Source organism: Falco biarmicus, chromosome 14 (assembly GCF_023638135.1).
Source record: "Falco biarmicus isolate bFalBia1 chromosome 14, bFalBia1.pri, whole genome shotgun sequence".
Taxonomy (NCBI): domain Eukaryota; kingdom Metazoa; phylum Chordata; class Aves; order Falconiformes; family Falconidae; genus Falco; species Falco biarmicus.
In genome coordinates this window covers 24,309,047-24,324,364 of record NC_079301.1, presented here as the reverse complement: position 1 = coordinate 24,324,364, position 15,318 = coordinate 24,309,047, and the positions used below count along the sequence as shown (strand labels likewise).

The window sequence follows — 15,318 nt, the reverse complement described above, 5'->3', positions numbered from 1 at the left end:
TGGGTCCCTGGGGGGGATGGGGGCACCCTGCTTCCCCCCCCGGCCACTTCGGGGTGGGGGGCTGCGATTCAGGACCCTCCCTTCCCCTCTGCCCCCCCCCCCCCCCCCCCCCCAGTGGACCCAGGCGTCCGGCGAGGGGGGTGGGGGTTTGGGCATGTGCGGGCAGGGGGACCCCACGGCCCCCACCACCTCCGGCCATTTGTCAGCCACACCCCCCCCGCCATTTGTCACCTCTCCGGCCCCCCCCCCCTCCCCCATCCCCCCCGCCCAGTGGGACCCAGCTGTCCGGGCTGGGGGGATGAGGGGGGAGGGGAGGCAGCATAACCCTCCATCGGAAACCTGACCCCACCCCCCGGCCCCAAATCCCCGTGAAATGCGCCCAAAAGGTCCGCAGGTGGGGGAAGGGCCGGGGGTGTCAGCTACCCCTCCCCTCCCCCGCCCCCAAGCGTGGGAGAATTCAGGCGTCCGGGTTCCCAGGCCCCCTCCCCCCGCTCCGGCCCCCTCCTTTCCCACGGGGAGGGGGAGCCCAGGCGGCCGGGCGGCCCCTCCCCCCCGCGGCGGGTGCCGGCCACGTGCGGGATCAAAGGGGCCGCCGGGGTCCCGGGCGGGCTCGTGCCACCACCCCTCCCCCGCCCCCCCCCCCCCACGTGTCCGGCCCGGCTCCCCCCTCAGTGCTCCCAGTTCCTCCCAGATTTCAACCCCAGCGCTCCCAGTTCCCCTCAGTGTCCCCCCCCAGTTCTCCCTCTGTCCCTCCCAGTGCTCCCAGTTCCCCCCAGTGCCCTCCCTCTGCTCCCCCCAGTTCTTCCATTGCTTGCAGTTCCCCCCCGGTGCTCTCTTAGTGCCCTCCCAGCGTCCCCCCAGTTGTTCTACTGCTCCCAGTTCCCCCCACTGCCTTCCCAGTGCTCCTCAGTGTCCTCCCCAGTGCTCCCCCCACCCCCCAGTACTTCCAGTGCTCCTCCAGTGGTCCCCCTCCCCCCCCCACTGCCCCCAGTTCCTCTCTTCCCAGTACCTCCACAAACTTCCCAGTGCCCCCGCACTGACTGCTCCCCCCCAGTGCCTCCCCTCCCCCCAATGTCCCCAAGAGTCCCTACAGCGGCCCCAGTGCCTCCCCTCCCCCCAATGTCCCCAAGAGTCCCTACAGCGGTCCCAGTGCCTCCCCTCCCCCCAACGCCACCAGTGCCCCCAGTACTCCCAGTTCCCACCTCCCCCCGCCCTGGGGCGGGGCCACCCATCCCATAAAGGCTCCCCCTGGGCTACCTGGGCCAGACCCGCTCGCCCCGGCCCGGCACCATGAGCAGCGCTGCGGAGCCCCACGGCGACAGGAAGGTAACAGCGGCCCGGCCCAGCCCGGTGGGGGCTTGGCCCGGTTCGGACCCCTTTGGCTTGGTTCAGCCCAGTCTGGCTTTGGACCAGTTCAGAACTTGGTTTGAGCTTGGCTTGGCTTGGCTCAGCCCAGTTTGGCTCGGTTCAGCCCAGTGGGAGCTTGGTCCAGTTTGGACCCCTTTGGCCCAGTTCAGCCCGGTCTGGGCTTGGCCCAGCTCAGTCTAATTTGGCCAAGTCCAGCCCAGTCGGGGCTTGGCCCGGTTTGGACCCCTTTGACCTGGTTCAGCGGGCCCCTTTGGCCAGTTCAGCCACATCGGGGCTTGGCCCAGCTCACCCTAATTTGGCCTGGTTCAGCCCAGTCGAGACTTGGCCTGGTTTGGACCCCTTTGACCTGGTTCATCCCTGTGGGGACTTGGCCTGGCCTGGACTCCTTTGGACCGGTTCAGGCCAGTCTGGGCTTGTCCCAGCTCAGCCCAATTTGGCGTGGTTCAGCCTGGTGGGGACTTGTCCTGATTTGTACCCCTTTGTCCCAGCCCAACCCAGTTTGGCCTGGTTCAGTCTGGTTGGGACTTTCACTGGCTTGGACCCATTTGTCCTGGTTCAGCCCAGTCTGGGTTTGGCCTGGTTCAGTCTGATTTAGACTTTAACTGGTTTGGCCCCATTTGGCCTTTTTTGGCCCTGTTTGAACTTGGCCTGGTTCAGCCCCATTTGGCCTGGTTCATCTAAATTAACGTTTGGCCCAGTTCAACCCAGTCTGGACTTTTAACTGGTTCGGACTAGTGTAGACTTGGCCTAGTTTGGCCCCATTTGGCCTGTCTGGGACTTGACCAAATTCAGCCCAGTTTGGCCCAGCTCAGTCCAGTTAGAGTTTGGCCTGGTTCAGCCCCGACTGATTTTGGTCTAGTTTGGCCCAGTTTGATCCAGTTAGGGTTTGGCCCAGTTCAGCCTGGTTTGAGGCTTGGTGCTGTTCTTTCCCATTTGACCCAGTTAGGACTTGGCTCAGTTCTGCCCCATTCAGGCTTGGTCCAGTTCAGTCCAGTTAGGACCTGACCCAGTTCAGCTCTGTTTGGGCTTGGCCTGGTTTGACCTCGTTTGATCCAGTTAGGACTTGGCCTGGTTCAGCCCCACTCAGCCCGGTTTGGTCCCATTCTGCCCAGTCTGGCCCTGTTAGAACTTGGCCCAGTTAGGACTTGACCCAGCTCAACCCAGTTCAGCTCATGTTGGCCTGGTTTGACCCAGTTTGGCCCAGTTTGACCCAGTTCAAGCTGGTTCAGCTCACGTTGGCCTGGTTTGACCTGGCTTGGCCCATTTCAGGCTGTTTCAACCTGATCTATCCCAGTTAAGCCCAGTTCATGCCAGTTCACCCTGCTTAGGCTCAGTCTCAGGCTTACCCAGACCAGACTTGTCCCAGTCCAGCCCTGCTCGGCCCAGTTCATCTGAACCCAGTTAAACCCAGTCCAACTTTGTCCTGACTCAACCTGGTTTGGCCCTGGTTGGCTCAGATCAGCCCAGTTCACCCCAGTTTGCCTCTGCTCGCCCACACAGGGCTTCGTCCATCTTGGCCCAGTTCAGCTAGAACTGATTTTAGCCTGGGTTTGACCTGGTCCTGCTTTGGTCCAGTTTGGACCAGTTCAGCCCCCATCCAGCTTGGCTGGACCCAGTTGGACTTGGCCTAGTTCAGCCCCAGCCTTGATCTGGTTTGGCCCCAACCCGCCCCAGTACGAGTTAATCCCAACCTGGTTTAGTTCAGCCCTGGCCCATTTTGGCCCAGTTTAACCCCAACTTAACCCATCACGTCCCAGTTTAACTCTATTACGCCCTGGCCCGGTTTGGCTGCAGGTTTGCTTCAACCTTGGCTTAGCTTGGCCCAGCCTATGCTCTAACCCCATCCCAGTTTGGTCCCAGTACAAACCACCCCATCCCAGTTTGACTCCCCTTGTGACCCGGCCTGGTTTGGCCCTGGCCCAGTTAGGCCCAGCTCAGGGCTCACTTTCACTCTGCCCCCCTCCCCCTCCCCCGTCCCCCGGGCAGCTCCTGAAGCCGCTCATGGAGAAGCGTCGCCGTGACCGCATGAACCGCAGCCTCGACCGGCTTCGGCTGCTGCTGCTAGCAGCCACCTGCGACGAGGTGAGGCTCTATCGCGACTATCGTGCCTCTATTGCGGGCCTGTCACAACTATCGCGGCTCTTCTGCATCTATCGCAGCTCTGTCGTGACTGTTGTGGCACTGTCGGGGCTCTGTCATGGGGCTGTTGCGGCTCCTGTTGTGGCTCTGTCACGATGGTCACAGAACTATTGTGGCTCTGTCGCAGCTCTGTCACAACTCGGAACTCTCAGTTCTGTCGCAGCTCTGTTGTGGTGCTGTCGTGGCTCTTGTGGCTCTTCACAGCTCTCTATTATGACTATCATGACTCTGTGCTCTATAAGGGCTCTACTATGACTGTCACAGCCCTGTCATGGCTCTATTGTGATACTGTCGTGACTATCACGGCTTTGTCGTGGCTTTATCTTGGCTATTGCAGCCCTATCACAGCTCTGTAATGACCTTCAGGGCTCTGTCAAGTCTCCCTTGTGGCACTATCATGATTATTGCAACTATTGTGACAGTTCTGGCTCTGTTGAGGCTTTCACAGCTCTGGCTGGGCTCTGTCAGGTTAATGTCATTACTATCACATCTGTCGGGACTCTGTTATGACTTTGTTGTGACCCGATCACGACTATTTAGTCTCTGTTGTGGCTGTATTGTGACTGTGGAGACTGTCGTGACTCTGTCCTGATGCTCAGCGCTCTCTCGAGGCTCTGTTGCGATTAGCACGCCTGTCTCCTGTCACTGCGGCTGCAGCTTTGTTCAGGTGCCGCCTGCTACCGGGGGGGGGCGCTCTCGGGGCTCTGTCAGGACACTATCGGGGCACTACTGAGGAGCTGTATCACAGCTCTGTCGGAGCTCTATCATGACCCCCCTATTGGGGAGCTTCATTGGGACACTATCGGGACACTATTGGGGCCCTATTGAGAAGCTGTATCGGGGCGCTATCAGGGCTCTGTCGTGAAACTATCAGGACACTATGGGGGCTCTATCGTGACACTATCAGGGCACTATTGGAGAGATAGGAAGGCACCCTTCAGTACTTGCTCACAGGGGAGCTGCCGGGGCCCTATGGTGGTTCTGTCACGACACTGTGGCCACCACTACCCCCCTCCCTGCCCCCCACCATCGCGGTTCATGTGACATGTGTCTCCCCTTCACCTCCCCCGCCCTGTCTGTCTCTCTCCCCTCCCCCACCCCCCAGCGCCTCCGAAACCCCAAGGTGGAGAAGGCCGAGATCCTGCAGAAAACGGTGCAGTTCCTGCGGGTGCAGCCCCTCTCAGGTCCGTGTCTCAGTTTCCCCCTACCCTGGGAACCCCCCACCCCTGCCCCACAGCCCCCAGGGGACACCATGTTGTGGCTTCTCCGGTGGCTGCTGTGGGGCTGTGCCAGGGCAGGGGCTGGTGGCAGAGGTGGTCACCATGTTTCTCTTTGGCACAGAGTCCTCGAGGACGGAGGAGCTGTTCCTGCGGCGCTACCGCAGCGGCTACCGGGAGTGCTTGGCCCGTGCTGCCCGTTTCCTGCAGGCCATCCCAGCAGAGACTCCTTGTCTGGGCCTGGGCCCTACGGCTGTCTGCCCCCCGCTGTTCACCGCCGGCCCTGCTGACACCTCCGGGCCCCCCAGCCGCCACGGACTGCCCACGCTGCGAGTGGGGCCCGGCTGCTCTGGTTACCACAGTTACGGGCCCGGTTACCACAGCTTTGGGCCTACTCCTGGGCCTGGTCTGGGGCCTACTCACAGGCCTGACTGCGGCCTTGGTTATCGCCCTGGCGATGGCCCCTGTTGCCCTGGCGATGGCCCCTGTTGCCCTGGCGATGGCCCTGGTTGCCCTGGCCACAGGTCCAGGTGTCCTGGTTGCCACAGTTATGGGCCTGGTCTGGGGCCTACTTTTGGGCCTACTTTTGGGCCTAGTTGGGGGACCAGCCTGGGGCCCCAGCATGGCCCTAATTGCAGCTCTGGTTGTGGCCCCAGCGGCCATGAGGACTCACGGCAGCGCTGTGCCAAGGAGGAGGCACCAGGGGAGGGTGGGGGGCTGCTGGGGCCACCCCACCATGTCTGGAGACCCTGGCCCTGAGCCATAGACACTTGGCCACAGGGCACCTGGGGGGGAGGGGTGGGGTGGTGGTGGTGGCTGTGCATCCCCCGGTTGCTCACTGGGAGGATGGAGGGGACTGGGAGGGCTGGGAGGATGGGGGGGAACTGGTATACTGGGAGGAAGGTAGGCTTTTTAGCTGCTCTACTGGGAGGAAGGCCCTTTTTAAGTACTGGGAGGACAGGAGTAAGCTGGTATGCTGGGAGGAAGGTAGAGTTTTGGCAGTTATACTGGGAAGATGGTGGTTTTCACTGGTACACTGGGAGGAATGTGGGTTTTTAAGTGGTATACTGCAAGGATAGTGGTTAGTGACTTGCTTACTGGTAAAATGTTTTGCTTTTTTTTTAAACTGGTATACTGGGAAGATGGGGTTCTTAACTGGTATACTGGGAGGAAGGCTGCTTTTTCACTGTGGTACTGGGAGGATGATTTTTAACTGGTATGCTGGGAGAACAGGATTTTTTCACTGGTATACTGGGAGGGCTGATCTTTATCACTCCTCTACTGGGAGGACACGAGAATTTTAACTGGTGGACTGGAAGGAAGGCATGTTTTCACTGGTGTACTGGGAGGACAAGGTTATATTACTGAGGAGGATGCAGAGGTTTTACTGGTACACTGGGAGGAATAGCTTTTCTTTTTCACTAGTATACCAGAAATATATTTTTTAACTGGTATACTGGGGGGACAGTTGGTTTTAACTGGTATACTGGGAAGAAGGGGACTTTGCATTACTATACTGGGAGGATGGTAGTTTTTAACTGGTATACTGGGAGAATGGGGAGGTTTACTGGTATACTGGGAGGAAGGTGGGTTCTGCCCTGGTATACTGGGAGGATGAGGGACTTCCCCAGCTCCAGAGCTACCCCTGTTTTACTCCAGACCTGGCATTAATCCAGTTTTCCCAGAGTTGGTTGATTGCCCTCAAATTGAGGGTTTTTGCCCCAAAACATAGCCCCAGGTCCTGGAGGCCCAGGACTGGGAGGGATGGGACCCTTCCTCCATCCTCTCTGAGGGGTGGATCTGAGTCCTGGGCAGGAACTGGGAGGACTGGGAATGGCTCTGGGTGGCATCCTAGGGGGCCCCTGAGGCTCCTGGGGCTGGTTTTGGGGTGAAGGGGTGGTGGTTTTGGGGTCCATTAACACTTTCTTCCCAGTACAGGTGGAGCCTTGGCATCCTAGCCAGCCCTAGATCCCAAAGTAGGGGGGGGGTGGGATAAAAAGAGGGTGGGAAAAGGGGTAGGGGGGAAAAAAAAATATCTTTTTTTTGTTATAACCTGTGTTTTCCACTCCCTGCCCCTCCCCCCCCTTTCCTGTACGTATTTGTGTCCCCTTCCCCCTTTTTTCCTGTATTTCTGGGGGGAAAAAAATATAATTCAAATACAGAATGTATTGCATCCTGGTGTGTTGCCTGGCTTCTGGCATCGGCGGGGGCACAAGGGCTGTGACGCTAGGGAAGCCCCCTCCCTGTTGACGTAGAAGGCTCAGACACAACTTATACGACCAATGTGATCAAGTTAGCGCCACTTTATTGAAAGACTTACAGCAATTTATACTCTCAGCAAAAGATACACACATACACATAGCAGGCTTTGCTATGTAAAAAGTGATCGGTTAAAACCACTCGCTCACACGCTTCCACCTCCCCTATGATGGGTCCGGGTGTGGTGCCCACACACTGCTCCCCTGTTGTGCAGCCATCCTGTTTTTTCTCATCTTTCTGCCCAACTCTCTTATCTCTCTGTGAATACACAGACATGGAAGCCACCATGTGGCGAATGAAGAGACGGGACGCAGCTTGATGCAAGCAAGTTGTCGGTTTATTAGTGATTTTCTCTACAATTATATACGTTTCTACCTTCTACATATTACACACCGATTGGTTAAATCTTAAGCGTAACAAACACTGATTGGTTGATATTTAAGGCACACCGTTAGAACAATAGGAACTTATTAGTTTACCTTGACATAGCAACAATTTCTATTCCAAAATTAGGGGGTTTCTTTCTACGCGGCTTTCTTGATTAACAAAGTGACATATCGGCGCCATCCGTTCCCTTATCTGGCGACTTGTTTCCCTGTCCGGCTGGTTGCCTCCTCAACTGTGCTGGCTCAGGGGTCTGCAGTTAGCTTGTTCCTTTGCTCCCAGGGCTTGTGCCCTACAAGTTCTAACGAGTCTCTATTCATCAGGCTATCAGTACTTGGACTCTTGTCCTTGAGGCCTTCTCCTACAGACATGCCCGTTTTGAATCTTGCCACCACTGACTTCTCGCACCAAGGAGTCGGTCAGCTGCAAAGCAGTCAGGTTGCCGATACCCCAAGCCCTTCCAACACACTGGGAGCCAGTCTTGTGATGTGCTCCTGCAGGTGCACTGCTCTGGCCTTTCAGCCAAGCCTCTCAGCTCAGAGTCCCACCCTTGATCAGCCAAAGCGCTAGAATGAAAACAAACCACCCACCTGCAGAAACCTGGCTCTTTGCAGGGCTTCTGCCTCCCCGATTCCCTTGTCACACTCTTCCCCACCCTTGTCGCATCCCACCCACGGCGGAGCCCTGGCTAGAAGCTGTCCCCTCTTCCCACCTCCCTGGGAGCCTGCCCTCCAAACCCACTGCTCCCAGTGGCACTGTAGCTGCAAAGAGAACAGGGGACAGTGGCTCTTGAAGTCTCAGCGGCAGGGACACAGTGAGAATGTGAAGGCTTTGCTGAATCCCTTTGCTGACGCTCACAAGAGCCCAGCGGAGATAGTAAAATATGCCATTGTGCAAGCTACTTAAGAACCATACTCTGTCTGCCTGTGGCTGTACCTGCTCCCGATTCCTTGGCTTTACAGTCCAGCTCCTCGGTAACCTGTGGGAATGGCTTTCAGTGAACAGTGAAACAAGGACAATGTGCCGATCGTGCTGATGGGAAAACACAATTCAGTAGGTCAGCAAGACGTGCTGCGAGAGGATGCGCCTCTCTTACCACGTGCAACACCCTGCTCGACTTGTGATCGCCCGAGCCGCTGGCTCCCTCAGCACCCGCAGGCGCAGGCCCCGTGGCTGCTCACGTCCTTGCCCTCTCCTGGCACAACATCCTGCTGCGAGGAACTGGGTGCAGGTCAGCACTAATTGCCTTTGCTGTGGATTTCAAGCCTCAGCTCTTTTCATACGGTGCTCAGCGTTCCCAAATGAAGGTTTTCCCTTCAGAAACAAGCAAAACAGAGATAAAATGCTGCATATAGCCTAGAGAGGCATCCCTACTCAAGGCGAGAGCTGTGCCAGCTGGTGCCGCACAGCAGAGCTCAACGGGCCCTGGGCCGTCCAAGATTAACGGAGTCAGAGAATTACCTCACAGTCACATCTGCACACCGACTACAGAAGTTAGCCTCTTCCAGGCTTGGCCTGAGTCAGACCGTGGCCAGCACTGCCAGGTGGGCACGTTGTTCAAACTAGCCCTTGGCTGTCGGGCTCTTATCTGTCTCCCGGAACGCACTGTGAGCCAGGACCAGAGCCGCCCGTCACCGCCACCACTGGTGGTCATCACTTGAGCATTGTGATGCAACACAGGTTAGAATGCGGGGCGGGGGGACGGGGGATGGGGACAGGGGGAGCACATCACCACCCTCCACCCCAAGACGACAGTCAGTTCCTCTTACCCTCACAGAGTGGTGGCATGCTCACCTCTTGCCTCTGTGCCATAACTAGGATACTGGTCGTTTACACGCTTACAGGTCCACAGTAAGTAGATAGTCAAGCAAAGCTATTTGTGATGTGCTCGTTTGTGTGGTTTGGGTGGCTGAAGCTGGGGCTTTTGTTTTAGGATGTACCAAAATGCTGGGGTTTAATCCCAGCCGGCAACCAAGCACCACACAGCTGCTTGTTCACTGCCCACCACCCAGAGGGGTGGGGAGGAGAATCAGAAAGGAATGTTCAAAGTCGAGGGTCGAGATAAGAACCATTTAATAATTTAATCAGAAATGTAAGTAAAATTGACTAGATACCACCAAGATTGAATTCTTTTGCAAATGTAGTTGCCTTATCCCACATTAACTTTTGAATTTCAGTGGGGAAGGTGCCCTCTGCACCTTCACTTGTAATTGCTGCTACCACAGATTGACCCACAGTTGAGCTTGGATATAAATAAGAGTTAGAGAAACAGGATTTTATTTCTCCCAGGGGGGTTCCCCAGCTCACGGACCACCCCCCCACCCCCACCTCCAAGCTGTGACCCACCACTATACTGTGGAATGCGGTTGCCATGGCAAGTGTTTGATGACCTCGTGACTGCATCACAACAGAACACATTAGCTCACACCCCGTGTGACATTTGCCAGGTGCCTTCAACAAACCAACTGTCTTGGGATGTTCCCAGTCTTAGACGTTACAGTACCGAGTGTGCCAGGCAAGTGCCTGAGGCAAAGACGACTGTGAACATTAGGGACTGCTACTACCGGAAAGGGAAAAAAAAACCCCACAGGATAACGGTAATAACAGCTCCTAGTCTGTTATTCAACCTCTCAATCCAAACTCTACAACAGATAGCAACTATAAAGAGACAGGGGGCTGCCTCCCTGCGCACACAACCTTTAGGAAAGGCAGAAACCAAGAAGGCCTGGACGTCTCCTTTGCTGTTCTCACTTGTTCTCCACCTCACCCCCAGCGTCTGGCCTCAGCCCATCGGCGGAAGAGCCAGCCTGTGACCTGAACAAAGACGCTCCCCACGAGGGCCAGCAAGTTCACACAACAAAGACCGATTCTGAGTCAACGTGTGAACCTCACTTGAGCCACGACATGTGGAAGAACAACCGGCGTGACTCGCAGCTTGGCTGCTCAGGCGAAAACTACTACCATCACTCCAGGAACATCCCCCATCCGCGGATGGTCCGCCACATACCAGGTAAGACTTGCTGAGAGACCACACAGAGAGCCAGGACAACTGCCCTGGCACGCACAGAGAGAAATGTGAGCGTAACCACCATTTTGTTCCAAAAGTACCCACTGCTGCCGTTTCCCATTTCTAAGAGGAGCATTTCCACAGAGAAAGCTGCTACCTTCATTTCAATCGACTAAGCAGCCTTACCTGTCCTCAGCAAGCAATAACCTCAGCTTAGCCGCACTAAACTCTTTACAAGGTGCAACTACAACTCTTGCACCAAGACAACAAGTAACTGTTTCAGCTGTCACTACTTTCGGCTTAGTATCTGAACAGAATCAAGGTGCTGAAAATCCTCCACCAGCTACTTCACAGCACTGCTGCTTTGCCATGTGAAACCCAGTTGGACTGGTATTCCACCAGAAAAACAGCGGCTCGTTAAGAAAATCCGTTGAGCCTGGCTAAGAAAGGAGGGTTCCAGTTCTTCATTAAATGCCGCGGCTCTCATTGAAAACCACAAGCCTGTTCTGAAGAACACGGACAAGTGACACTTTTCTCCTGATTGGCACCGCTCAGGGAGTGGGCTTCACCCCACCTGCCCACTCTCCGGGTCGTACCTGGAGCATCATTACTGCTGAGGTAGCGGCTGGTCACACCGTCCTCCCTAACAGACTGCTTACGGCCCTCTGCCACCTACCCAAGTATGACAGGTTTACCCAGGGTTTACACACCGTTCCATCAGCCCTGTATCAGGGCCTACAAACTTCAGGTCCGATACCTCCCTTTTCCATCCTTCCAGCACAGACTCTCCTTGGAGATCACCTGCCAAGTTGACTGTGCGTGTTTACTGTAGGAAAAACCTGTATCTTCTGGTTTCTTGCACAGGATTAAACAACACTCTGGTCTGTGCTGTAAGCAGCAGCCTGCCAAAAGGACACTCAGAAGGACGTGCCGATGTTCCCAAAAGGCTTGGGAAGAACTCTGCTGTGCCTGAAAAGGTAAGGGGGGTGGGGGGATGGGGTGGGTAGGAGGGGGGAAGACATGGCTCTTTGCTGCGGCACACTCTCCCTCACTTCTCAACAATGTAACCTGAATTGACGGTCTCCGATTGCTAAGGAGGACCGCGCAGAACCAAAAAGAGGGATGTGAGCATCCCACATGTAGAACATAGAGCTTGGAAGGGAGACGGTGTCAAGCAGTACGACAGCTAAACCATAACTGTATTGTGTTCAGATCTGTAACGCCACTGTGCTTTGGTAGCGCCGGGGAGAAAACATCACACTATACAACAAGCAAGCCCAGGAGAAGCCTCCTCCCCTCACACACAAAGCTTCTTTAGATTACTTACTGCCAGCAGTTTTACTTGGGCTGACACCGTTCTCTAGAAGCAGCACACTGAGGTTCAGACCCAGCTTTGCAGCTGTGCTCATAAATTCCAGTACAAGATTCCTGCTGCCGTAACTCTTTAGCCTCAAGCTGCAGGCTTAATGGTTTCCTCACCTGACTTCCACCAGCAGTTACCCGGCAGCACTCTCATTCTCCTCCAGCGTTACGCATTTGCCGTAGATATGTACTGCGATTCTCGGCGACTGTGTAGTAGCAGCTGTAACAATTAACCTAATGCAGCTAACCTACAGGTGTTCCTGTCCAAGCGAGCAACAGTTTCAGATGTGTTTCTGCTGCACACCCTTGCTGGGGACTAGTGTTAGCCCTACGTTTCGCACTGCTTTAAGCGCTGCAGAAATGGAGTCAAGCCACTCCTTTACACGTTGCTTTCTCTTTTGGAAAAGCTTCTGCAGAAACGGTTCCAAGCCTCTGCACAGCCTGCACACAGACTGGGACTCCAGGACACGCCTCTCCCCCAGCGTTCCTCCCCATCTGTCAGCTCGTGCTACAGTGCTCGCGTCCAGGGGAGTTCTGACCTCTGTGACGTGGATCGGGAAATTAAGGTAAAACATGAGTGCTACACTAGATGGCTTCTTTGTTCAGTTTCAACGCCAACTAACTCTTGGCAAATGCTTTTCATAAGGCAACAAAATACACACCCAAAAGAGCTACTCCTTTTAAAAGTGAAAAAAACACCTTCATATTTTTATAGCACTCTCTTGAAAAAAACTGGGATCGGCTGTGGGGAAAGGAAAGCGTGTCAAGGCAAAATGCCAGAAGTACTGGCAGAATCGGATGCCGTAATAATACTCATCCTTTCACCTTCCACTGAAGTCAACAGGCTGATCTGAACGAGGGAACCCTACGGTATCCAAACCTCACAGATCACATAACTTTGGCAACTAACACTACTGCCCTTCACCCGACTCCATCCACGTTTCCTTTCTCCTTCTAGATAGGTCATCATCTTGTAGCACCAGCAGTAGTACCTCTCCACAGGCATCCTAGGCATCAGGAGCCAGCAGCTACCTGAACCCTTTCTTAGAGCTTCTGCTATCAGATGCCTTCTCTTGACAATATTCAACAGCATCTCGGACTCTACGTTACCCAAACATTACCCGTAACGACAAAGAGACACACACGACACACGTGCCCCTCTTTTTGCCCTCCAAGCATAAAAAATATCTGCCCGTGCTTCTTCCATTTTCTCCTTTTCTCCAGCTCTTACGGACACTAGTCCCACTCCTGGTGAGGACACAAAGGCAGAGAGCATGCCCCATGCCTCTGCAAAAGGCCTTAAGACACAACGAGAAACTCTAAATCTGATTTATTGTTGACCTCAGAGACACAGTTTTTATCTTCCTCTTGTGCCCAAGATGGCTTGCAAAACCAACAAAACCAACAACAAGTTACATGAGTAGCAGTCACCCGCAGGTGCAATGTCCTGAAATTGTTGTGCCTCAAGGCCACAAGCTCGTGGACTGCTATGCTATGGCATGCTGCAATGATAATCAACGTTTGGGGTGTCATTTTATCTACAATATAAAAATGACAGTGCCGGCTGGTAGCACCATTCTGGTGCACCATACTGGGTAAAACCCAAACATCCTTGGTTGTCATTTAATTTTACCAATCTCAATATTAGGCATGTCGTAAGTTGCTATTTGGGTAGAATAACACCCCTAAAATCCCCAAAACATATTGTACCAGGAATTATTGTATATAATACAAAGAGGTTGCTAAGTAACTAGTGAGATTCTAGACTTCTCTTTCACAAGACAGTTTCAATTGCCAAAGAAAATCCATAAAAGTTTTTAGTGAAGAAGAGAACCCTCTCACATGAACTTCATTTTTGAAAACTTCAGTTAGCTATCCCAGGGGGGCGAGCTTGCTGTGCACCCTCCTCGCTGCCCTAAGGATCTTTAGCTCCACCACTGCATGGCCCTTGACCTGTGCAGATGACCACAGAACAATGTCCAGTTGCTGGCTTGTGTGTACCTCAAGTCTCTCACCTTTGGCCAGCGCAATGTCCCCCCCTGAAAGAGGTGCCCTCCCACCCAAACGGCCACCCTGCAAAGCCACCTGTTTGCCCGCCCCGGTCGCAGTGCTCCCCAGGGCTGAACGTTGTGGGAGTGAGGAGCAGCTTCCAGGACCCCTGGCCCTGCCCACACCTCTTCAGCTGCTCTCATGGGAGCTGCTGGCTCCTGGCAGGTCTCTGCCCTCCCAGGGGGTTTCCCTGGCTCACGGACCACTCCCCCCGTACGCTAAGATCCATCACTCCACTGGGGATGCGCTTGCACCCGAGCCAGGTGCCTCAGAGAGTATTTGTTGAACTAGAGCCTGGAACATAACAGAAGAGATCAGATTAGCTCATCCCCCACGTGACATTTGCCAGGTGCCTTCAACAAACCAACCGTCTTGGGATGTTCCCAGTCTTAGACGTTACAGTACCGAGTGTGCCAGGCAAGTGCCTGAGGCAAAGACGACTGTGAACATTAGGGACTGCTACTACCGGAAAGGGAAAAAAACCCCCACAGGATAACGGTAATAACAGCTCCTAGTCTGTTATTCAACCTCTCAATCCAAACTCTACAACAGAGAGCAACTATAAAGAGACAGGGGGCTGCCTCCCTGCGCACACAACCTTTAGGAAAGGCAGAAACCAAGAAGGCCTGGACGTCTCCTTTGCTGTTCTCACTTGTTCTCCACCTCACCCCCAGCGTTTGGCCTCAGCCCATCGGCAGAAGAGCCAGCCTGCCCTGAACAAAGACGCTCCCCACGAGGGCCAGCAAGTTCACACAACAAAGACCGATTCTGAGTCAACGTGTGAACCTCACTTGAGCCACGACATGTGGAAGAACAACCGGCGTGACTCGCAGCTTGGCTGCTCAGGCGAAAACTACTACCATCACTCCAGGAACATCCCCCATCCGCGGATGGTCCGCCACATACCAGGTAAGACTTGCTGAGAGACCACACAGAGAGCCAGGACAACTGCCCTGGCACGCACAGAGAGAAATGTGAGCGTAACCACCATTTTGTTCCAAAAGTACCCACTGCTGCCGTTTCCCATTTCTAAGAGGAGCATTTCCGCAGAGAAAGCTGCTACCTTCATTTCAATCGACTAAGCAGCCTTACCTGTCCTCAGCAAGCAATAACCTCAGCTTAGCCGCACTAAACTCTTTACAAGGTGCAACTACAACTCTTGCACCAAGACAACAAGTAACTGTTTCAGCTGTCACTACTTTCGGCTTAGTATCTGAACAGAATCAAGGTGCTGAAAATCCTCCACCAGCTACTTCACAGCACTGCTGCTTTGCCATGTGAAACCCAGTTGGACTGGTATTCCACCAGAAAAACAGCGGCTCGTTAAGAAAATCCGTTGAGCCTGGCTAAGAAAGGAGGGTTCCAGTTCTTCATTAAATGCCGCGGCTCTCATTGAAAACCACAAGCCTGTTCTGAAGACACATGGACAAGTGACACTTTTCTCCTGATTGGCACCGCTCAGGGAGTGGGCTTCACCCCACCTGCCCACTCTCCGGGTCGTACCTGGAGCATCATTACTGCTGAGGTAGCGGC

The 15,318-nt window shown here is 54.6% G+C and overlaps 1 protein-coding gene across 1 annotated transcript; it reads left to right on the top strand.

The window, feature by feature from the left end:
• Positions 1-1,111: 1,111 nt before the first annotated feature.
• On the top strand, positions 1,112-5,498 carry HES7 (hes family bHLH transcription factor 7). The gene is made up of 4 exons (XM_056360140.1): positions 1,112-1,326; positions 3,355-3,450; positions 4,613-4,691; positions 4,849-5,498. The coding sequence occupies exons 1-4, from the start codon at positions 1,291-1,293 to the stop codon at positions 5,481-5,483; spliced, it is 846 nt and encodes a 281-aa protein (XP_056216115.1). The 5' UTR covers positions 1,112-1,290; the 3' UTR covers positions 5,484-5,498.
• Positions 5,499-15,318: the final 9,820 nt, after the last annotated feature.

What these genes read in the sequence shown, in the direction of transcription:
- HES7 (XM_056360140.1), top strand. Translation starts at nt 1,291, where the DNA reads ATGAGCAGCGCTGCGGAGCCCCACGGCGACAGGAAG. An exon ending in TAGCAGCCACCTGCGACGAG is followed by an intron (nt 3,451 to 4,612) that starts GTGAGGCTCTAT and finishes CCCACCCCCCAG; the next exon opens with CGCCTCCGAAACCCCAAGGT. An exon ending in GCGGGTGCAGCCCCTCTCAG is followed by an intron (nt 4,692 to 4,848) that starts GTCCGTGTCTCA and finishes TCTTTGGCACAG; the next exon opens with AGTCCTCGAGGACGGAGGAG.